General features: G+C 43.5%; 2 protein-coding genes across 3 annotated transcripts in view; one reads left to right on the top strand and one right to left on the bottom strand.

Moving 5' to 3' along the window:
- coro7 (coronin 7) overlaps positions 1-25,640 on the bottom strand; it is an 86,671-nt gene that overhangs the window by 13,621 nt on the left and 47,410 nt on the right. The gene's annotated exons all lie outside the window — the stretch shown is intronic.
- Positions 382-15,657, top strand: vasnb (vasorin b). Of its 2 annotated transcripts, none has more exons than XM_080855857.1 (2): positions 382-455; positions 12,465-15,657. In XM_080855857.1, exons 1-2 carry the CDS (start codon positions 428-430, stop codon positions 14,573-14,575), a joined length of 2,139 nt encoding a protein of 712 aa, XP_080711983.1. In that variant the 5' UTR covers positions 382-427; the 3' UTR covers positions 14,576-15,657. The 2 variants fall into 2 exon arrangements, with proteins under 2 accessions (XP_080711983.1, XP_080711984.1); XM_080855858.1 differs by having other exon boundaries at positions 386-609.

The raw sequence follows: 25,640 nt of genomic DNA, 5'->3' as shown, positions 1-25,640 counted from the left end.
CACTGTCAATTAATGCACATATATAAGCAAACCGGTATCCCGGGTTATTTCGTTTGTTTTAATGTCACATACCGTCAATTTCCTTGTCATTTTTTATTATGGCAGGCTTACAGGGCTGGCATGTAGACTCATTTTCACAGGTTGTGACAGGTCTACACTATGGATACATTGTTCCAGTTTACCGGTTGAGTAAGCTGAAATGCTACAGAATCAGAACGAAATTGCGCGTGGACTCCACCTTCCCGAAAGAACAACACCAGCCAGTCACCGTATAACCAAGGCAGCCTATTTCAATTCGCTTGAAACCTTGCTCCTCCCATTCCTATCCTCAAAAGCGCGATGCAGACTCGGCACCAGGACGGAGGGTCAAAACATCAATTTTAAACCTCATCGGACCGAAGGTGTTTGCTACTGCTACACCTCACACATGATCGGATGCTGTTTAGCAAGCTATGGTAAAGAATAACCTACAATTTGCAATGGCTTCACTACCACTTGTCAAGGACCGCGATTAACTTTCTTCGTCGACTACGTGGATAAAAAAAGAAAACAGAAGTCAGCTCTCAGAAAGCACTAAAGCCTCGAAGGGGCACTACAGGGTTTCAGCCGGTGAGTGAGAGTTTTTCCCACTTCTGAATTGCCAAAAGTAGCCTACTCACTCAATCGGAAAGTTTTGTCCACTTGTGTCAACAGCGCAGTTTTATTGCCGTTTTCATCTGAAACATGCTCAGCTGGCCGAAACACATTGGTGTGTTCTGATTACACGAGTTTTCAGTAATTGGATCAATAGCTAAAGGTTTAACTGGTAACAAGCCTTCACTGTTCACTAAGAACTCTTACGCCGATTTCATCGCTATCTACCACATGAAGGCTATCCTATAATAGTTGCTATCCTAGCCAACGACTATGAGAAGAAAAACACATACATTCCTCATATTTACAACAAATCAATTGCAAATATAATAAAACAACTCTTGGTTCGAATAAGTTTGAGAAATGTGAATAGGTGATTGTTTAAAAAGGCAGAATGTCTGGTATAAGCCGCCCTGCGTGCGCAACCGCGCGTGAGGATTTGGCACTGGCCGGCGCGTGTGGCAAGTGCTAGACCAGCAGACAGTCACCGAAAATAAAGAGGAAAGTTCATTTAAGAGTTGAGCGCACCGCATCAGGAAAGATGCAATCATTGTTATCCTCTCTCTTTACGATTAACTGTGACAAAGTCCGGGCCAACTAATCATAGGCAAATGAAATACAAGTATACGTGGTACCTGAATAAGATAGGGCAGATTTAGGGTAGTAAGAAACCCAAACATTTGGAGGGTTTGTGCACTCGCGAGCGAGGTTGACCTGGCCTCTCATCCAGGGGCACCTAGTCACGTAGCTGTTCTGTTTTTGGTGTGTGCTGGAGAACAGCCCACATCACACGAGTTCACCCCATACCAAAGTGCACAGATAGGCATGCGGTCACGGCGGCTGGAAATGATTTGATCCTCCCCCTCTATCGGCAATTTCCGATGTTTTTCTGTGCATATGTCACAATTATTGTTGTCTCTTAGAATGGTTACTTGCATATTAGATCCAATATTCGATTTATGACTTTCGAACAACAAATTCACAGAGTACCTTAATCTAACCTAGTAGCAGATAGTTCTTAACTATTCATTGTCTATCAGAAGCCATTAAACAAAGGGAAAATTTTAAGATTGCAACCCACTGCCCGCATACATTAAGTCCAAGCTAGATTTTTTTCCTTTCGTTTAAATGGCTTTAATATTTTTTTCTTCTTCTTGTTGAGCACTGTGTCAATTTGAGTGAATTGTCGCTCTTCAATTATCTGTGACTTCTGGGAACTTATCTTTTTTTTTTTTTTTTTTTTTTTTTTAGTTAGTTTTTGCCAAAAAACACCTAACACCAGCTAAAAATCATTTTTACTGTGATCGTTTTTGATCGTATTTTTTTTTTGCAATTTGCCATTTCTGGTGTAAATTCTGAACAGCAGGCTTTAAGCCCCAAAACTCTGTAAACCAACACAAGATATGAAGTCAACTAGTAGTGATAAGAAATATTTCACTGTTCAGAGGTAAATTGTGAGTCATTGCTGTTACTATTAGACTTCTATTATCACAGGGACATCACAGATCCGTTTCACTGTCAGACTCTTCAGAGAAAATCTACTAAATTGTGCTTTCAAACAGAGATCTTGCACATTTTCATTTACTCAAAATGATCAAAATCATTGTTATTTGAACCGCAACATGAACATAGACAAGGCTGCAAGTCGTGTGGGCATACAGCATCATTCAAAGTATTATAGAGAAGGAATAAGGTGCAAGAGTATCAGAGAGTGAGTAGAATAAGAGATTTCCATCTGATGGAAATCAGATAAGAAAATATCCGAAGCCTTTACTGAGTGCTTAGGTCAATGGAACAAGAGTTGACAGCGCACACACAGAGTGGAAAAGTAACATCAAGACATTGAGAAGTTGAGGGTGAAGCAAGCATGCACTGTATTTTCTGTCAGTGTTAGGGATTGCATGTCTTTCTGGACAGTGTAATCAAGTGTGCTTCAGTTTGTGTGTGCTTTCAAATCATCATTCAAATATTTTCTTTCAGATACCATCCTTCTATTAGTCTATGTGGTGGGCATGTTTGTTAAGTGAATGAATACAATGCTCTGGAGTACGTAGAGCAGGAAAGAGAGGGAGCATGGACTGCATTAAGAAGGGCTGAATGCTTCTCTTTAATATTCTCTTTTAAAAGTACAGAGCTAGTGCCCAAGAAATGTGCACATTTCCCATCTTTCTCATCTGTAGCTCTAATCGCCTGCTACTCTCTCTCGAGTAAATGTGGCGTACTCTCCCTAGATGTGTGTTTGTCCATAGTATCTGTGAACCCTGCGGAGGCAACCAGGCAGAGCACGGCCCAAACCCATCTGACCTGAGGTCTCTCTCCAGGTGTTGAAATGCCACATCAGTGCTTGTCTTGTGGGCAGTGTTTAGGCATGCTGGGACAGCAGTGAGGCAAACAGCTCATCTCCAAACCAAACCAAACCATCTCCAAACCAAACCAACCAAACCAAGCCATGAGAACACATGATGTGTTAAGAAGAACCATTTCAAACTAGATAAATATTAAATACACTTACAGTTAGCCTCGTAGCAGCAACTGTACACTGTTGTGAAGGGTTTTATAGCAATGAAGACCTAAAAACACGAGCAGTGGGATTATTTGGATTGATGCTTAATTTGAAATGCTATGCTAGGTAACATTATCTTCCTTGTTATCTTAGCTGATGCAAACCTACAGTCCCCCCTTTAGTCACTGTAGTTAAGTAAAAACAATCTGTAGCGTTTTATATTATAATGTTTTGCTTCAACTATGAGAAAGAGACATCCACTTCATTGGCGTATGAGGCTGGAAGATAGACCATCTCTACCGCCGTGTCAAGCGTTGGCCCTCAGCTGATGCTCTGGATTCAGACATATTTCTCTTTTGGTCACCCAGTGACCTTGCCTTGGCAATGCACGTCCATTATTTGTTTTAGTTTTTTTGGGGAAGGGGGGACTTCTGAAGGAGCACTGGAGGGAGGGTGTATTTGTCTTTGTGGCTGTTGAGTTCAAACATCAACAATCTTTCACCAGCCTTGCTGACTCCCCCTTTAACAGCACAATCTTGAACTGACCTGTGTGCTCAAAAGAACAAGGCCAAGCAAGCCAACCTAAATGTTAACAAATACAATGGGAATATAAGTGTGATTAGGGCCATTTTAAGGTAAATAATGCACAGTGGGCATTGGAGGGATATAGTCAGAACCATAACTGATATTTATATTTACAGCTTGGAAAACAATGTTTGTCTTGGTTTAGTGATGTGAAAGTCCCATAAATTCAGTTCAGAGGTCTGAGGTATCTTAGGTGGAATAATTTATGTATCATATTCCAGTACCACATATGAACAAATGAATAAAAACAATAATATTTAATGTGACTTTCTCACATGTTATGGAAAACAATCTAGTCCACTTTATACCTGCAGTCTGAAAATAACATACAAATGCTGCTGTCTACCAAATGATCACTCCAAAGTTTTGCAAGGGAAGACCAGGGGACTGACAGAGAGCAAGAAAAAAAAAATGAGAGTATGGGATGGATGGAGGGAGGGAGCACATCCCAGAGAGCCACCACAAATTGGTGCATTTCAGCCCAACTGTAAAAAAAGAAAAGGGACTTTTAATGTAAGGTTGTAATTACCTCCTGCCTGAGCTGTAATTAGGAAATGAGCCTTGAACCAAAGAGGGCGCCGGGCATTAAACAAATGTACACGCTTTCACATACTCCCAAACATGTGCAGAGACAGACACAGATACACAGGTATTCATACACACTCACACACACACACACACACACACACACACACACACACACACACACACACACACACACACACACACACACACACACACACACACACACACACACACACACACACAGGCCTGCCCATGAACACACTGGTATCTATGCTCTACCCCTACCCTGAATTTAACAAGGTCATATCCTTCCGCAGACTCTATTAATGACTAATGAACAGAACAAATAATCTGATAAATATTAACTACTTCCTCAAATCTTACCACAAATTTCTTAATAGTGTTTCAGTCACTTAACCTTCAGTGTGTGTGTGTGTGTGTGTGTGTGTGTGTGTGTGTGTGTGTGTGTGTGTGTGTGTGTGTGTGTGTGTGTGTGTGTGCGTGCGCATGTGTTTGTGTATGCATGCAAAGCATACCACAGGTCCAGATATGGAATGCGCTGATTAACTCCTCTGTGTGTGCACAACACATAAACACACACACATACATACAAAGAGCGAGCGAGAGAGAGAGATTGTGTTGTTGAACTCTGGGTATATATTGGGCTTATTCATATACAACTAATGTCATGACAACTAGCTAAAATTTTTATTTATATATTTATATTTCTAAAGCCTTCTAAAACCTGACAGATGCATACACTGCACACAATGGAAAGGCATTTGACGTGTCCTGAGCTTGCGTAACCCCTGAAACCAAACAGATGCCGATTCGCAAACGTTTGGACACAAACGTTCTCTTACATTTTCACACAATCCTTTTTGAGGATTGGACATGATTAAACACTTTTGTGTGTGCACAAATATTAGTTTCTCTGTGTATGTGTGTATGTGTGTGCGTGTGTACGAATCATAAAGCATACAACGTACAGTGTATGCCCTTTTTCATAACTTACTAAGCCTGTTACTCCTCTATCTGCAGTAAAACAGTATACATTAGAATTGCATAGAAATCGCAAATGTTCATACAGAGGAACACTCAACTCTACATGTCCGCACCTTCAACCTCATATCTTTCACTTACAGGGATCTTATCCTGTATTCCACACACTTCTATAACCCGCTTCACAACATTAGCATATACAAACTGTCACATTTCTGGCCTGTTAAGCAACAAATGAATCACTCCCTTCCAGGAGCTTAGAGTCATACATCTGAATCTCTCTATTTGATTCCAATCTTTTTATATCCATCTCTGTCTTCCCTCTCTCCTTTCCCTTCTTCAAACAGAATACACAATTGAATCTACCTTGTGTACAAATGGTATGCCATGCTCCGACACCCTTAAATGCACAAACACACACGCACACACACACACACACACGCACACACACACACAGACACGCGTGCACACACAAAAACACATTTGCCCTCAGAATTACACAAGGACCAAACTAAACCAGAACAACCAGCTCTCCTCTAAGTAATCAGACTGGAGGAGTGTGTGTGTGTATGACAGAGAGAATGAAGACATACTTCTCACATCCCACCACCTCTTGTCCTATAGACAGGCAGGAACAAACTTGCAAGGACAAAAGAATGCCCCCCCCCCCCCCCCCCACACACACACACACACATACACAACCAATACAAAGGCTTCTTTCTCTCCCTCTTTTTTAGTGTTTACTTGTTGTGCATAATAGATGTTTATGCACTCCCCACACCTATTTTCTATTTTGAGCATTATATTTTTTGTATTACACAATAGAAGGGATGCTGAGAACAGGTGATCAATGACCTGCTACTGTTTGTTACAGATATGAACATGTATGTACTGTATGTGGGTAAGCATGACTTAATTCCTCTTTTCTGAAGAAAAATGAAAATGAGAGAGAGAGAGAGAGAGAGAGGGAGAGAGAGAGAGAGAGAAGAATAGGCTGAAACAGAAACTGAACTCAGAGGGATTAAATTAAGGTGTGTCGTGTGTGTTTCCTGTCGCGTGGTTGTTGAGATCTTGCTAAAGCTTAAGCTGACTCTTAAGTCTGTCTTTGTCTGTGTGTGTTTGAACTCTGTCTTTGTGTTTGAGAGTCTGTGTATGAAGCCTCAACCTGTGGTCTCCTCATGGACGTACTGAAACATCTCAAGGAACACAGACCACAGGCGAGAGGCGCTTTTCCACCGCAGGGACTTGTGCGCCGGTTGTTGTTGTTATTTTTTTTGAAGGGGGGGGGGGGGGGGGGGCACCTTTTCCACTACAAGAACTGCTCCTGCAGGACCTCTTTCAGGGACTTTTTTTGGGTGTGAAATAAGTGCCTATTCCGCGATAGGCACTACCCCGCAAACAGGGAACGTCCCCAGGACGTTAACAGGACATTCGCAAGGTCCCCAATCGTCCCCAATTGGTCCCCGCCACAACGTTCGCTAGAGGACGTTACCAGAACGTTTTTGACGTTCGTAGCAAGTCTACGTTTGGTCCTTCTGTGACGTTCGCATGAGTCTTAAATCGGACTTTTAGGGAACCTTATAAATTGGTCTGTCAGCACACCTCCCCAGGACGTCATTTAAAAACGTCCCCATAACCTTTACCTGCAGGTCCTCTGCGTAACGTTCGCATGAGCCTTAAAACGGACTATTAAGGAACGTTATAATTTGGTCACTTAGCACACGTCCCCAGGACGTCATTTAAAAACGTCCCGTAACCTTTACCTGCAGGTCCTCTGCGTGACGTTCGCATGAGCCTTAAAACGGACTATTAAGGAACGTTATAATTTGGTCACTCAGCACACGTCCCCAGGACGTCATTTAAAAACGTCCCGTAACCTTTACCTGCAGGTCCTCTGCGTGACGTTCGCATGAGCCGTAAAACGGACTTTTAGGGACCGTTCTTATTTGGTCCTCTGATGGTCCTCTCTGAACCAGAAGTTCCGCTAGAGAAAAATGATTTTCATTTGCCCGACATTTTAATGATAAGCCGGCCAAATATCTAGCCTATTTCTGCTTCTAAATTAGCCCATTGAAGAAAACTGACGGCCTGCATAGCTTAAATAATAACATAATCAGGTAGTTTAGAATGCAACATGTTTATTTTCCTAAGTTTACAATGGGAAACAAAAACATTTATGTCTGATGCGCGTCAATAAGTGGCCTTTAAGCGCAACCTGCTGTGGCGTTAAAATGAGCGCCGCAACATGGTCATTGCTCTGTTCAATGAGAGCAGAGATTCTTAAATTATTCGACCCTCTTGTGAATCCTTTGCACATTTTACTGTGACTATCAATTACCTCGCACCTGAGCCAAGAGAACTTGTCACTCCATAACGACATAAACGCCCGACATTTCAGCTTTTTCTTTGGTGATGCTGTTCGAACATCTAGGGCTTCAGGTATTCAGTGTTTGGAAAGTTCACTTTCTACATGAACTTGCTCAGTCCATTGTTGATAATTCATAATTTTGAACTACGTTCACAGCTCCAATTTTCAATATGAGGCGAGTGCTATAATTTTTCAAAATCTCTGTCTGCAATACCGCTCTCGGCTCTTCCGCGCGCTCACGCACGGTAATACAAGGAAACGCGCAACACTGCAGGTATTACAGGTTCATCCTCGTCAGAAGGTTTACCCTCATCAGATGTTTTTGGCCTCTGAAAAAAAGCTTTTAAGGCTAGTCTGCTTGGCAATGTTGGATCCTTCTCACTCAGTTCGCTCCTCGTTTGAAACCGAGGGTTTGCGCTTTAAAATGCAGCATATGCGTGTTGTTAAATAACTTTCTAACGGCAGATTAGCCTGTTCCTTTTAAACATAATAAGGGCAGTGCACGTTTGCTTTATAGGCCTTACGTAATATTAGGATTGTTGTCAAAATTGTGTTTGCGAGACGGGATTTTTAAAGAAATTCCAATCAGACAATTTGACCGGTGAGCTCTTCGTTCTGTTGCACCATCTTTGAAGGCCTGTGGAAAGCTCAATATGTTAAAGCTAGACACTTGGTCACCTTCCTATGTATGCATTGTATTGGAATCATGCAGACATTACATTTATAGCACAGATCAGTACAGAAGCATTCATATTTATTTTATTTCATCATTCTTAGTTTGGCTAGTTATTCTGCCTCCCTGCCCGCACGTCCGTGATGTGCCATGGATGTTAATTAAAAAAGGAATCATTACGGAAAACCCTCAATGCGTAGTGACTGAGATTGCTACAATATGCTTTTCCTCAAACCCTCGGAAAAAAAGACTAAGTTTGTTGGCTGTCTCACACTGTTATAAACCTGTTAAAGTGGCACTATAGTAATCAGACAGTGTTAGGACAGTAGGTAGCGATCTCGTTTAGTAATAGGAAGGTTTACGGTTCAATTCCCATGCCCGCAATCAAGTTTGTAATCGTGTGTGTCTGTGTCTATGCATATCATATGAAATGTGTAATATAAATGAACTTGAACTTGTGTGTGTGTTCGCACTGTAAGCAAAATGACGGCTCCGCGCTCTATTATTATTTTATTTTCTTCATTTAGCTCAGCAAAAACGGTCGTGCCTGCTACGTCCGCGGTGCATCCTTGAATAACGTACCCAGGACGTCTAAAATAGGTTTTGTAGATGTCACCACAATGCCCTCAGGACGTTCTTGCAACTTTCTGCAGAACGTCCCCAGGACCTATAGAAACACGTTCCCCAGACGTAACCACAATGCCCTCGGGAGGTGCTTGCAACGTCCTGCATAACGTCTCCAGGACCTATAGAAAACGTTTCCCAGTTGTCACCGCAACGTCCTCGGGACGGTCTTGGAACGTCGTGCAAAACGTCCTAAAGTTGTCACGGGAACCATACACATTTACGTTTTTAGAACGTTCAGAGAGACCATTACGGGACGTCTAGGGGACGTCATTTTGCTTACAGGGTAATGACTGACCCTGAAACTGCTGGCACTTGCAGTAATGGTTGATGCTTATTGGGTAAACTCGACGTGGGGGAAAGACAACAAGCGCCGCTTTTATACCAAACCTTACAGTGAACACTGTGACCTTGCAGAGTTAAGACCTTAAGACCTTTTTAACATGGCACAACTTTTCATTTATGACCCACAGAGGTCATCTCAGCTTTCAGCTACAAGCTGCTCACCACCAGTCGCTCTCGTTCAATTCAGAGAGAACCTTCCCTTATTCAATGATTTGCACTCTTTTTCACGGTTTTCCCTTTCCATTACTATAATAATACACACTTCAGGGAAAAATGTGCAGTAGGAGTGAGTGTGTGTATGTGCGTGCTGAAGGCACGAGGCGCGCGTGTTGCTCAGACACACTCCAGGCGTTTCAGGTTTCATTGTGCTGTAGGGAACAACAGATTACTTCCTCCACTGCTATGGCGCAACTGTATGTGAGAGGTACTACAGTATGTGATACTGTAGGATGAAGGTGCTTTTTACTCGGTATGCGTGTTTGTGAGTGTGTGTGTGAGTGTGTGTGTGTGTGTGTGTGTGTGACTTGACTAGGCCAGTGTCTACTTGAGAAGGTTTGTGTTTAGTACATGTTGTTGTTGTACCAAAATGCCAAACATAAGACATCACAACAGTCTATACAGAAATTATTGGGGTTTTTAATTTGTAGCTTTTTAATTAATCAGAGCCTGGTTGGCAAATTTGATTCCATGTTTATCACATTGTATTATATCATACAATACATTACATATTATTTAAACAGATTCTGTGATACAGCCAAGTGCCGAGTTGTTTACTTTCTGTGTGTGTGTGTGTGTGTGTGTGTGTGTGTGTGTGTGTGTGTGTGTGTGTGTGTTGGAGTGGGTGTTGGAGTGGGTGGGTCGGTGTGTAAACACACTAGTGTGCCAGTGCAGTAGTTTATGGATGACCTCACAACTTTGTGGGTAACAGGGTCCAGCTGTATGTCCACTTTTCAGACTTATCTAACATAACTTAATTTCTGCTCAATGTTTTCGTGGAGCTGGTGGGGCTCACTAGCATTAGCTACACAGTGCCTATGTAATGCTTGATTAAATAGCATGCTTTTATTTATAGAGCAGAGCTATATCTCTGCTGTGGTTGGTTTCCCTGTGCTGGGCTTTGTCATTCATAAGGTGGTGTGCAGATCTGTGTAACACTGGTTCTTCTGGAGCTATATAATTGGCTGGAAATGTTAAGACCCAATAAGCGAAATAACCAGTGTACACTTCACAGCCTCCCCTATTACATTTACATGGGTTAATTTACACCCCCACACACACATACTCACTCCAATCTCTCCTAACCTTCAAAAAGGATAACTCCCAAATAAATGTTTTTCTTCAAGGGCCAGGTACATTCTCACATAACCCTCTTTGCCATTCAGAGTTTTTGACAAAGTTAAGAATATTCTCCTTCTCCTGGCTTCAGTCAACACTTCCCAAGCTCCATTAAGCAGCATACTTCTCTCTAATAACACACTGGAGCTGCACAGCCTGCAGATGTCAGAACAATAGCCGCCCATATACCAGAAGAACAAAGAGAGACTTATCCCATCCAGTGTGTTATTGGGGTGAAGACTGTGGCACCGATTGCAAGACTCATAAAAGCATACAAAAAATATTGAACTGCTGTGAATCCTAAGAATTTTTAAACAAAAGACTGAGAGGCAGAGGAGAGGAGAGGAGAGGAGAGGAGAGGAGAGGAGAGAGAAGATTACAATCCTGAGGAGAAGCCTAAGCCCAGAGCTTTAAACAAACGACGGGCTCATCACATTCATCTGACAAGTCTGCTTTCTCTCACTCTCTCTGTCTCTCTGTTTAACATAGATGCACTTGAGTTAAGGCCACGGCATTAAGTCACTCAGCACACTGCAAAGCTGGAGGGTAATCATCTACAGATGGGTTTTAGATCAGACTGATAAGATGTGTGCTTGCGTTTGTGTTCGGGTGTTTGTATGTGAGAGAAGAAAATTGAACCCATCAAATGTGGCAAATTGTTATGGATCTATTTACAGTTAAAACAATAAATAACTCTCTGTCTCCATGCTACCACCGTGGATGTTTCTCCTCAACCTGATGAGATTTTAATGCTAGATTTAATCCTAAAATGCAGCACTGACGTGACATTGTGAACACATCCAGAGCTTCACATAACCCATGTGAAGTATCTCAGACAAAATTAACCACATCACGCTTTTCAAACCAGCTCATCTCACTTCAAGAATCAAGACAAATGAAACCTTAGCCTTACCCTCAAATCTCACTGACATCTGCCACACACACTTCGCCATCCGTCAGAATTTATTATGCATAGTAACAAAAAAGGAGGGTAGTGATCAGAGAAGGAGTAAAAAAAGAAGTGTGTGTGTGTGTGTGTGTGTATTTATCTCAAGGCCATTGACTGCAATGATAAGGCTGACATAGACACATACCTCTTTGATATAGCCCAGCTGCTTTGTGCATGATTATCTCATTTCCTCCCCTCCCCCATTTTTACACTCTAAAGGCTGAGATATACTCAATTTTAGACGTAACACGTAAGCACGTAAGCACGTAAACACGTAAGCGCGTAAGCGCGTAAGCGCGTAAGCACGGCAAGCAATTCACCGCCAGAACAATAGGCTTGCGTAAAATGGCCCAAGTCTAGAAAATCGGCTGACCCACGCAAGATGTGAAAAGACGTGCAAGGGGCGCGCAAGGGCCTCTTGCGCCTGCGCTTGCGTCTCTAAGCATCAGGCTTAACTCCCCTTTATGTGGTTATGTATTTGTATTTGTTTGTAATCAAAGGTGTTTGTCACAAAAGCATTTTGTTTTTTTTCAGAGCTCATCTACAGAGTGTGAGAGAGAGTTTGCACATACACAGAGGGTGCTTTGACCTTTCAGCCCAAACCTGTGCTGACTATGCAACTAGCCACATAAAGACAAACAAGTACATTCAAATGCCTGTGTAAATGTATACAGGCTTGTGTTTGTAAAGAGCCAGATACATTTAACTGATTGGATATACACTTGAGTGTGTGTGTAGATGCTCTCTCTTTTTGTTTGTAAAAAATATTTCATATAACTCAAAACAGCAAACCTGATGTTTGTCATGCTAAAGTTTGTCCAGGTCATTAACCTACCCACTCTCCTTTTCTCTGCTCTGCTCTTCCTGTGCCCTCTCCCCTCCCTCCTGTCCCTCACACCATCCCTCCTTTATCTCTCTCCAGGTTCTGTGGGGGGCAGCATGATGACACCGTCCCTCTTAGTGCTGCCATCTCTTCTCCTTCTGTCGTGCACCTATGTGGAACCACTACCCGCAGACTGCCCAAAAGACTGCTCTTGCCCAACCCCTGATTCCATCTTCTGTTTCCAGCGTCGTGCCCCAGTCATGCCCTCTGGGGTACCTGCACTCACTAAGAACCTTTACGTATTCCAGAATGGCATCGAGACATTGAACCAGGATGACTTCACCACACTGGGTAATTTGGAGATGCTGGATATGAGCCAGAACAAGCTCTCAGAGCTGCCCGACAGGGTCTTCGGTCCATTGGCCTCGTTACGCAACCTGGACCTGTCTACCAACCAGATCACACACATTTCTCAGGAGAGTTTTGCTGGGCTGGACCTCTTAGAAAGGCTGTACCTTTACAGCAACCTAATCCAAACAATTCATCCCCAGGCCTTTGATGACTTGGGGCATCTTCTTGAGCTTAAACTGCAGGGGAACCAGCTGTCGTCACTGCCTGCCCTAAAGATGCCTAGCCTGCTGCTGCTAGACCTGCGATTCAATAACCTCCCTGCCTTGGGGCCAGTCGACCTCCAGACTCCCAACCTAGAGTGCCTGAAGTTGGCTGGTCTGGGGTTAACAAAGCTGGATGAAGACCTGCTGGGTGGCCTGTCCAACCTTCATGAGCTGGACATCTCCAGTAACCAGCTGAGCACATTCCCTCCGGTGTTGCGAGAGGCTGGGGGTTTGATTCGGCTAAGTCTGGCTGGGAACCCTATGGGCCCCTTACGCCTGGAGGACTTTGAACAGCTGGGGGAGCTGCAAGAGTTGGACATTAGTAGCCTCAGCTTGCAGGGGTTCCCTATAGGCTTCCAGCACCTTTTCCCCAACCTGAGGCGGCTAACTGTTGCTGAGAACCCCTTCAACTGCCTGTGCACACTTGCCTGGTTTCCTGGTTGGCTGCGAAGCCAGCAGGTCACCCTTGGAAGGACAGAAGAGACAAGGTGCCACTTTCCACCACTCAACGCAGGGAAGGTGCTGGAGAGACTGGAGCACCGGGACTTTGGCTGCCCTACTACCACAACCCTGACTCCTAGCACAGTGAAGACCACCATCCAACCTGTAATCCCCACCACTCTTCCTAGCACCACACAAGCAATTCCTAGACCAGCGCCCCCTAACCCCAGTCAAACTCCCTCTACTGACAGTGACCGCAATGAGCCCCCACCTCCAGCACCTCCTTCTCCCACTGATGACCCAAACACCAACCAGAAATTCCTCCTCTGCCCCTCGGACGTCTGTCTGAATGGAGGCATCTGCCTTCTAGATCAGCAGGGTCACCTGGAGTGCACCTGCCCCACCCACACGTCTGGGGCCTACTGTGAGAACATCGATGATCCATCCCATCCTGACAACAATGCAGAGGAGGCCGATGACAATGACATCACTCCTGAAGCAACTGTTATCCCGGCAGCCTCACCAGACATCAGTCCACGCTTGGTGACGAGCACCTCCATCCTGTTGGACCTACACCGTTACATTGAGGCACGGCCCTACATTCGTGGCATACGACTCACATACCGCAACCTGTCCGGCCCTGACCGCCGACCTATGCACCTGAACGTGCCAGCCACCTACCCAGAATATACCCTGCGTGGCCTGCGTCCCAACTCCACTTACACTGTATGTGCCAGCCCACTAGGGGAGACCTCTGCCAGAGACAGCACATGTGTAGAGGCTCACACACCAAGCCAGGTGGCTTCCACCACTGGAGCCCGGGTGGAAGAGCCTCAACTCAGCACCATGCTAGTGCCAGCCCTGGCAATCCTGCTACTGCTGGTTTTGATTGCCGTGGCTGTGGGTGTGGCTTGCTACCTTCGCCAGAAGCGGGCCAAGGGCCACCTGGATCTGGACTGTGACCCAGCCCAGCTTGAGCTGGAGGGAGTTAAGGGGGGTGTGAAGAATGGGGCACTACCTCAAAAACAGGGTGAACCAGACTTATCCCCATCCGTTGTACTGGGACTGAATGGGGGTCTCGAGTATGAGATTCCCCTTATGCAGGAACACTGCGCTACCAACAATATGGCCTCTCTGAAGCCCTCTTACTTCTGACCCTTTGCAAAACTCAGGCCCTGCTGATGGCCACACCTCTACCTGGGCGAGGACAGCATCCATTCAGGGACCAGCTAGCCACGCTCATAAACAACCATACAAAGAGGAATAACATATAAGAAAAAAATATAAACATTTAGACCTTTTCCTGTGCAACACAGTGAAGATATGGAGGCTGATTACAAATGGGAACATTTGTTCCTTCAAGTTCCTGTTACACCTCCTCTGGGGTTTGTTTCTGTGAATGCGCTGCTGGACTGGCACTCTGTATGGAAAGAGAGATGTCTCGCCCTGGCTTCAGCTCTATTGCACGGGTCGCATTTCACACTTCAACAAGTGAAGCTAGGCAAAAAGTCCAAGTGCCCTTGGGGATCAGAGGTAAGCCGCGTTACTTGTGTGACGCTGATAAAACCCTGAGTCCCCGCACTGGTAAGTGCCTGTGAGGGGTGTTTATGTCATGGAGGTTTTTGGTCTTGGTTGAACCCTGCCTTCACAGCTGACTGAATCTATGAGGTAGGCAGTGTTTAACTACGTAGCAGTGCATGTTGCACCCTAGTGTTGCTCCAGTCCGGAGCTGTGCTACTTGCTGTGAACAACATCTGAACTAAGTCTCAAAGTAATGAAGATGAGGATTCTTCCACAGCCATGACGGCAGATGCTTTTGAAGGCTGTGTCTATGGCTATGAAATGCTATGCGAAGTCAAATGTTTTTTTTGTGTTTTTCTTTGAACATTTTTGTATCTGTCTTATTTTTTGTATCAAGATAAGTGACTGTTACCAGGCCCTCTCACCCGGACCCCATGTGATTTTGCAGACAAAACAGCAGATTAAATTCTTTGAAGATTAAAAACTAGACTTGTACCACCAAGTCAATCAAGCGATCTAGTGTTATAAATGGCAGACACTCTTAAGAAGCTGTGAGGCTAAAACATAAATACTTTCTCCTTCCCTGGTCTTAAAGAACCCACCCCTCCTTACCCCCACTCAGATGGCTAGATAAGCACCAAGATTACAGAAGGCTCAAGGTGTAGAAATGTACTGAAAACCCCCAAATCTGTGTCTTCATCCAAACTGACACTATTATTGACAGCTATACAGGGCAGCTTGTAAAAAGCACAGAATTAAAAGCCAGAGCTTTATGTACAGTCAATTGTCCATTTACTGACTTTTTGGTCATTAGATTCGTCTCACTCCTTGCCAACGAAGGGGGGGGGGGGGGGGGGGGGGAGTGCTCTCAAACTATTCCAGGTGCTGTGTTCTCTTGGTATATATGATTGGTCTGATAATGCAGCTGAGCTGTTATGCAGTGTTGAGGTCAATCAGATGAGAGGTCCACAGAAAGAGTGGGAGTGGGAGATACTGATCTGAGACCGGCTGGAACGGAAAGATAAGGTCACTGCTTGTTGTGTCTCATGTCCAAACAAGAAGTAGACTCTGTTACTCTTATTCAATGAAAAACAAATGTAAGACTGGCGAAACAGACACACAGAAGTGGAGGATATTGGTCAACAGCAACATACTTAAGATATCTGAATAACTAACTGACTGTATAATAGTAGACTGTGACCCTTAACACTGTATTGGTGTCTTCTATTCATGTCAGGAAAAATAAAAACCGAATATGATGATATTTGGCTCTTAGCAAAGATTCCTGATGTGAGGGTACTGGATTGACCTCTGTGAGGAGTATTACAGCAGCAGCTATGTTTATGTCTGTCGGTCTGTTTGTCTGTCTGTCTCTCTCTCTAACACACTCACTTGTGATGAGTACAGCACCAAGTGCATGAGCTCATTCCCTTATAATATGCACACTCATACATTTGCACCCCGGCGTATTAGAACACCACCTCCGGTCGGTTGTACATGTACCCTGCCCTCCACCACCAGAAACAATGGGAGCCATGGTAACTGGAACTCTGAGACTCAAAATAAGAAGGAAGTATTGAGAATATTCTGGAATATTTTCAGTAGGATTTTAATTTCCCTGTTTGTTGGGAGACCGTCTCATGTCTAATGTACTTTTGGATAAAGTGTTAATAATTGTAAAATGATGGTATTATGAAATAAACAGCAAAGAAAAGTACAATAAAAACAATACTTGTTGACTTGTTTCTTTCTCTAATACACACAAACACACCCATAAAACCATATATACTCCCAAACTGAGTTCCTGGTAAACATCTGCTCGGTTTGCGTGTGTGCACTAGGACAGGACAAAAAGTAAGCAAGGTGAGCATTGACTCCCATAATTACTTTTTATGAGAGTTGTTTGGGGAAAGAATGAGGGAATGTTATTGGATTTGTGATTAATGGGGGATGCTTCGGGCTACATGAACACATTTAGAAAACACAAAACTGTTATCTAATTAGGCCATGTGTACTCACACACTCACTGACTCCATAGTAACACTTAATGCTGCAACTGACCACCCACATGTTTTATAGGTGAGGGCCTGGCAGGGGTTTGGACACACGCAAAGTGCAAAGACCTTGGGGTAGGATTTGAGACTCAATTCACAGCCTGAAAGCCCCCACTGGTCAGATGCTTAAGGTTGCAAAAGCACCATTAAAATGTTCTCAATTAAAATAACTTCATCACAAACCATTTGTTTGGCCACATACTCGTAGTAAATGTATGTGAAACCTTTTCTCACATTAGAGTCAATAGTTAGGAATTTTGTTCCTAGTGAGGTTTGCCGAAGGACAAAACTGGCACTATTTCTTGGTGAATTCCGTGGTGAATTCTGTGGGCATGTGGTTAACTATAATCACTCACACCTTTTACAACTGGCTCAACTTATATTTTGTGTAAATAAGCCACACTTCCTGTGCCACAGGGACATATGTGCTATGACATATACTGCTATTCACTTGAATCCTAATCCGTTTAAAGTTTAGTTTTTCTCCTGAAAGCACAAGAGAGAAATTAAACCTTTCCTCCATTTCTGTCTTTGTCTTTTCAGAGATGGATTTAGTAAATGATGATTAGGTTTCCAGTGTGTGTGTGTGTGTGTATGTGTGTGTGTGCGCGCACATGTATTTAAAATACAGTGTGTGTGAGCACGTGTGTGTACTTGTAACTACAAGGAGGCCTCTGTCTTCAGTGGCCGCAGCAGACCTGGTGCCTGGCATTGTTCCAAGCCAATACTGCCTCAAAGAGCCTACTGTAACCACCAGGCCTGCCTTCTTGCCCCCCCCCCCCCCTTTTTTACACACACACACACACACACACACACACACACACACACACACACACACACACACACACACACACACACACACACACACACACACACACACACACACACACACACACACACACACACACACACACACACACAGAATCATACACTCTCAAATTATCAAAACATTCCCAATGAAATTACTGCTGAATAAATATTTTCTCTGCCATGTTTATTTTCAGCGCCTCCAGACTCTTTTCTTTCTTACTCTTTTATTAGTGTGTTCTCCACACCAGTGTGCCATGGGCAACCTGTTCTTTTTTAGACCCTGTGGCAGGAAGGTTTTGTAGTACCCAAAACAGAATGATCATCTCCTGTCCATCACTCTGTCTTCACCTCCAGCTATCGATTCTGTTGTGTCTGAGATGGAGGAGCCTACAAAAATGTCCTCTTGCAAATCCTGAGACACTGCATTTACACCTAGCTTACAGACTTGCAATTACACCCATCATTACACACACTAGCATGGTATTCTGAGTAGTACAGAAGTATAGAACATGTATTTCTGTTTGCATACTCACTGGCTTACGTACATGTCTATTCTTCTATTCTGCAGTGCTTCAGTCAAATCTCAAACCCATTTCTACAAAGAACCTGTCGTTTGTACTTCTAAATGACTATAAATGGCAGAGGACTTAAAAGAATATTTGGGATTTGTGTAACAGAATCTCTATTTGTTGCATTGACAACATGTATACACCACACACAATAACTTTGGCTCATATCTCTGTACTTTTGACCAAAGAGAAAAGTTCACACACTTACAATGGCCAGATAAGAACGTAAAGGTGTCTAGAGCAACAAACAAAAAAGATATGATGCCAACCAAATACAACAAAAATGAATAAAACAGAGCAGCCTCCTCACCCAGCCACACAAATATTCAATTACAACAAAAGCCTCGGTTGACTGCTAAATCAAATCAAACTTTATAGCGCATTTCATACCAAGAGGCAACACAATGCGCAATTGCGCAATTGTTCAGGGGCTGTTGTCACTACAGAAGAAAAAGGAAAAAGGGTTTACGTAGTTCTTCTAAGCAGCTTTATAGCTATATTAGTGGTGGTGTAACAAACACTGAGGTAGGCCCAAACATGACAAACCGAAAAGGTGTCATGTCGTCTTCTGAATTAGAATCCTTGCGTTTTTGTCAGACATATACACAGACAGGCAGCATTGTGAACATACCCCACTGGGAGCAATTACAGCCCACAGTTATTTTTTAACAGTCAGGGATTTAGCATAGCACACATTTCTGACATTACTGGAATATATCTGCAGGCTTCGCAGTTAAACAAGGTACAGATAAACATACACACAAATACAACATTGGCTTCCCTTGTGTATGAGTGTGATTTCCCCCCTAGTGTCAGTGTGCGTGGTCCTGTTTAAATAGTAGCATGCACCTCACTGTCTAATTTGCTGTGTTGGCTACTGTTGGCTTCAGTACTGACTCCTTACAATTTTAGGATTAAACCACAGTAGAAGTCAAAGATCTTCCCTGCATCGTACAGGAGCACAGCAAACAGCCAGGAGACATTCCAATCATCTGTCTATCATAAAACTAAGCAATACACCAACATGATCTAAATGGCTATATACTAGTAAAGACAAAAAAACAAGAGCATACGTGTAGTAAAATAACTGCATTGTTAGAAAATGGTTGCAGAAGAAATGGCCCTGATCTTATGTCCATAAGGTGAGATTGTCCTCCTGTAGAGGAGCCTAAAACTCATGTTTAAAGTTCTAATAGTATTTCCCCCTCACTTGTCCCCCTATTCTCTATCGCCCACATTTCATCTCTATGGTTGTCTTTGTCTATCTCTCTCTTGCGATCTCTGTCTTTTCCCAGTGGCGTGTGGCTCAGCAAGGACCTCTCCACCGCAGAGCACAAACAAGGGCGTCCGCCCTGCTGCCTGGCTGCTGCCTGGGCTGCCGCCTGGCCCTCCACCCCTCCACCCTTTTGCGGGCAGCCCCAGAGGAAAGTGCAGATCAGCAGCACGACAGCCCCTTCATCAACCATCAACCACAGCAGCTTCTAAATGCAGCCGTAGACAGAGACACAGAAAGAAACTGAGATAGAGAAAGAAAGCGAGAAAGAGAGAGAGAGAGAGAGAGAAAGAGAGAGAGAGAGAGTTTAATGTGGCAGATCTGGAGACAGAGTCTGAAGAAGAGAAGACGAAGAGAAAGAAGAAAAAAAAAAAAAATGATTCAGAGTGCAGACAGGGAAAGCAGAGAGAGCGAGCATAAGGCCTTGGGAGGGGGTGCATATGCTTACGGCAGCAGTTCTCCTCCAGAGGGCCGGCTGTGAGGGCTGTAATCTGCCCAACCACAGGGAGGTCACTCGCAGCTCTTGCCCTAGCCACACAGATCCCTCACCAGCACCACTCTGCTTGATCAGGCCCCACTCCAGAAGGACATCTCACAACTGTGGTTGGGGATCTGTGTGTGTGTGTGTGTGTGTGTGTGTGTGTGTGTGTGTGTGTGTGTGTGTGTGTGTGTGTGTGTGTGTGTGCATGTGCCTGTCTTCCTTTGAAATAAAAATGATTAGGTGTATTATTTTCTGTCCTCTCTCTCTGTCCCTTCTGGAAGGCTGAGAGGCTCTAGGCATGCTTGGAGGTGACGGTAGCGTGCCACACCGGGGAGAATGAGGGCAAAGAATTCAGATTTCAAGGCTCATCGCTTCTTAACAACAGGATTGTGGGCGAGCAGTGGTCCAGGCTACAAGCTGAAGAGGAAGTGACTGTGCCACAAGACTGTAATTAAAAACTGGGAATTATGATATTGAAACACAAAGGAGGTCCTGTCTTTCAAGCTTGTCTGTCATAACAAGAGCATGACTTGTGCAACAGCGTGCTCTATCAACCATCAACCTTCAAGTATTGTTTGAATGAAACTATCAACAACACAAAAATGGTGGCGAATGTGAACACATTGTTCTGCATGCCAGCACATGTGCTGCCCCTTTACACACAAACACACACACACAAATTGTCTACACACACACACACTCTTAATAAGATTTGAGATGCCCCCTTTCAGAAAGATTGTTACTGCTATGAGATGACGCACAAGGGAACCATGAGCATAGAGGAACGCTCGGACCCATTTGACACGAGTGATTGTCACTCTACACACATGCCGTTACCTGCAGCTCTGCAAAACAGTCTTTGAGTGCGAGTCTGTGTGTGTGTGTGTGTGTGTGTGTGTGTGTGTGTGTGTGTGTGTGTGTGTGTGTGTGTGTGTGTGTGTGTGTGTGTATGTGTGTGTGGGTGCTGTGTGTGGGTGGGTGTGTGTGTGTGTGTGTGTGCTGTGGGTGTATGTGTATGTATTTTTGCTGTGGGGGATGTGTCGAAACATCTCCTCACAATGTAGGAATGTGGTTTGTCCAGGATGCCCTGAGCAGGTTTGCGTATGCATTTGTGTATGTGTGTGTGCCGTCCTCATGGTCCATCGGCACTCTTAGGGACACCTGTGCCCTACGTGAGTCACAGTCACACTGCCTGAGCAGACTGAGAACGGAGTCCTTCTCACCGGAAGAGCAAGCACAGTGAGGAGTGTATAGCCATGCTTGTCTCTCTCTCTCTCTCTGTTTGTAGAAGTTTATGAATGTGTACAATTGTTGGTTTAAAAGAGTGTGTATCTATGTGTCTGTATGTGTGTATGTGTGTGTGTGTGTGTGTGTGTGTATGATAAATGCCTGAGGGGTGCATTCATCATTCTTCTCTGCTCAGCTTCAGTCTGCTGTATGAGCTTTAGTACTGTGTACTACAACACACCATTCATTCCCAACTCATATACTATGATGCAGTCATAATTCCACTATATATCTTTCGTTCATAGTCAATCAAGTCTCAAGAAAAACAATGACTGTACCACTATCTTGTTACTATCTGGATAACTTGTAACTGAATATATATTAAAGTTGAATAACAAAATGCCTCAAACTTGAAAGCACTTCACTTGTATAGCGGAAGAATAAATATGACTATGAATACATACAAGGTATTAGCTGCCACTATAGTTGTCTTTCACACAGACTTCTTTATTAAAAAATAAATGATTTGTATTCCTGTCCTTCATTAACAGGCACACACACACAGGCGCACGCACACACACACACACACACACACACACACACACACACACACACACACACTATATTAATCTGGCGAGAACCTCTCTGACCTATAGACAGGTGCAAGGCTGTTTTCATAACACTACCACAGAAACCAGGCAGATGAACAATGTTGTTCTTTTTCCTGATTTTTCTCTCCTGACCTCTAAAATACCAACCCAGAACGCTGACACACACACACACACACACACACACACACACACACACACACACACACACACACACACACACACACACACACACACACACACACACACACACACACACACACACACACACACACACACACACACACACGCACACAATAAACCCTTCAGTGATTCCAGCACGACTCCTGGCATTTCACTGCACACATACACGAAACACCTGCAGCACACTGTGGCCAGCAGGCGTGGTCTGTGTCGATTAGCCCTGGGGTTTCAAAATTACTCATTACACGGTTGAAAGACACAGTAGTAGGGATAGAGAGAAAGCCAGGAAGTGACAGGAAACGGGAAACATGCATAGAGAGAAAGAGAGAGGGTGTGTATGTGTGTGTGTGTGTGAATGCTATGTTATGGTGTAGAGGTACCCTAAGCTAGAGGGGAGCAAGCCAGAGTATTGTCGAGAGGGTTGCTGAAGCAAAACATTTGCTAGGGACTCCCATCTGTAAACCCAACAAAATTACCCTGTATGATGTTATTGTGCAAGTCAGCCTTGCTATAATATGACAGTTGGGCAAGTCCAAACAGAACTCTTCTAACCAGAGGTTCACTCTGCATCTCTCTACCTGATGGCATTTTGCCTGTGGCAGTTTAATCAGTTAGGTATTGTTTTGTTTTGCTTCGATGGTGGCATCCCAAAAAATAAAAAGGATAATTATAACAAAGAAGATCCAAAGTAAGCCCCAAAATAATGCAGTCTTGCATTCAGTGTGACAAAGTGTGGAAAAGTGACTGAACTGTCACTAACCATGAGACTACGCTAGCAGAGTTCTTTGTCCTGAGAATTTTGGGTAGTAAGTACACCATTTTGGACAATATGAAAGGTGAGAGACCTGTAACTACAGTCCACAGCACATCAAACAGGACACTGTATTGTCCCTTTGTCATATACTGACTGAATTTGAGTCACCTAGTTCTTCCTTTGTCCCCTCTAGGCAGGGCTTAGAACCAGAATTTTTTCCCAATTGGTTCGTTCCGAACAGAAACAGTATTTTAACGTTTCCGGTTTTCGTTTCAATCCTAAAATTGACGTTCCTGAACCGGTTAGAACAAAAAAATAAAGTTCCTGAACCGGTTAATAGCGTTCCATGTCAGCTGCGGGACATACAAATAAGTAGGCTGATCATTAGGACTTTAAGATAATCTTCAATGTCTCTATCCTGTCATTAAACATTAAAAAAGCACTATAGGCTACATTATGTAAGCGGCATAACTGTAATTCTGACATTTTGTAAGTATTATACATGAGTTAAGACAAGGAAAAGTTATGCTATGTTGTTTATTGGGCAAACAAAATATAACAGCATTTGGCCAAACCTCCTCAGGGCCCAATCAGTGCATTTTTGTCAACAGAGACGATACAAATATTACAAAACTACAATGGTATCTACATACTGTACATCCCTCAATGTTGCATTTGGATTTGTTAATCGCGGGGTCAAATGAATAATGCTGCCGCATAGGATTCTCGCAATGTCTTCCCATCTGAACAAAAAAGTTAAAATGCCAAATATGAGAACTACCGTATTAGCCTACGTTTTAAATAAAGACTTAACAAACTAGGGTAGGTTCTGCTGGGCAATAGACAGGTAGTCTACTGCCAATGCTAACTGTCCAACTTAGCTATCATTTCATTAACTTGACCCTGCAGATTTTTACAACAATGCATTGGAAAATCGTAAACTATCTTAAAAGATAGAATTCCTATGTAAAAACAAACATGTGTGAGATACTTGGTACAATATTTACCTCTTCTTAAGATCGAGTTTGAGAGACTGGTGGCTACAGCTTGCATAGATTTGATCTGATAAGGCTACTAGCTGACGGCGCGCGGCAAGATTATCTATCTAAGTGAACGACTGGAAGTGAACATCACCAATCATATTGCATTTAGGAATCTTGTGAAAGAACGAAAAAATAACGTTATTAACCGGTTACCATTATTTTAGGTAAACGGTTCTGATCCGGAACATAATTTTTTTTTAAGTTTCTGGTTTCGTTTCTGTTCCTATCAAAACATCAAAAGTTTCTGGTTTTCGTTTTCGTTCCGTGAACCGGTTCAAAGCCTTGCCTCTAGGGACCATTTTATTTTATGACCATTTCATTTTATGTTTGCCAAATGTTGAAACACAAAACTCACTGCAACAGTCACCGTGTTAACAAATGGCACCATTTGATCAGTGTGAAAGAGGTGACACAGAAAATTGTCCATGCACACAGTGTAAACTGAATAATTTATACCGTGTTGCTGACAGCTGTCAAACACTGACAAATATGCCAAAACACATACTGTCTTTACACAAGCTATTCCAGAATTCCAAATACTGACAAACTGATACAATAGCAAGCCTTGCAGAGTGTTGAATTGGTCATGTCCTATAGACAATCCTCACAGGGAAAGACTGCAGTCTTTCATAAAGGTGTGTATCCTCTACTACAGGATACCAATCTGACGATCGGATGATTTGGTGCTGGTTGGCATGTAGCCTTTCTTCTTGGTTGGGCGACATCTACACATCAGTATAATGTCTGATTTAACACTCAACTGCAGTGGGGTTTGAGGGAGCTTTCGAGAATAAGGCAAGTTCTTGGAGTGCAGTTGCATTGGCATCTCATTTGACTGAGAGAATCCCAACTGAAGCTCCAGTATGTAAAACTAACTAATCAAACATTTGCCAGTGCCTTGCCGATCACTGATGCTCATTCATCTTTTGACCGACAGCCTGGAGGCCCACACCCGGACTCTCAGAACGCCTGTCAACCTCTGCTCTGACTGAATGCAGACTGAGGCTGGCTGTGAAACTTCAGATGGCAATATGTTTATTATGCTGCAGAGACTGTTACACATGACTGTAAGAACAATGTCCTCATTAATATTTATTTTATGGCACATAATCGATGTGTTACTGCAGGGAAAAACAGACAATAGGAAACTGACCCCCCCACCCCCTCCCCTTCCCTTTGTTTTCTCTTTCATTCAGATGCACAGCAGTGAAACACTTCCTGGAAACTTGCTCCTGACATAACCACTCATCACAACTACGCTCTAGCACTGTGTCTGTTGAGTGGCATGTACACTATGATGGATGTGCAAGAAGTGATTCTATACTGACATTCACACACCAGAAGATAAAGTTAGCCATTCAGGAAGACGTATGACATTACAGTAACACATGAAATAGACACCCAGTCAAACACATAACCGTGATGGTCATTTCTGCCTCTACTAATCCAAGCCAACTGGAAATATTTTGACTGATACATTTCACAATAATAAGCAGCTGGTGAGTAATAATAATTGAAACCACACCGACCATGCAAAAATGGTGCTGTGGACAGTAAGAGTGGTGATGAGATGGGGGAGATCTTTTTCTGATGAGGAGGAGGAGGGCGTACAAAAGGAGCTTTATCCCAGAGCACATACCTGTGGGATGAAATCAAAACCTGGGAGACTTGCGCCACATTCCCTGCCAGCTGTCAAA

Source organism: Sprattus sprattus (assembly GCF_963457725.1).
Source record: "Sprattus sprattus genome assembly, chromosome: 18".
Lineage (NCBI taxonomy): Eukaryota > Metazoa > Chordata > Actinopteri > Clupeiformes > Clupeidae > Sprattus > Sprattus sprattus.
The sequence above is the reverse complement of the archived record's forward strand: the minus strand, read 5'-3'. Positions and strand labels throughout refer to the sequence as shown.

Coding starts and splice junctions, on each gene's coding strand:
- vasnb (XM_080855857.1), top strand. CDS start 428: ATGATCGGATGCTGTTTAGCAAGCTATG. Junction 456..12,464: donor ATGCTGTTTAGCAAGCTATG/GTAAAGAATAAC, acceptor ATCTCTCTCCAG/GTTCTGTGGGGGGCAGCATG.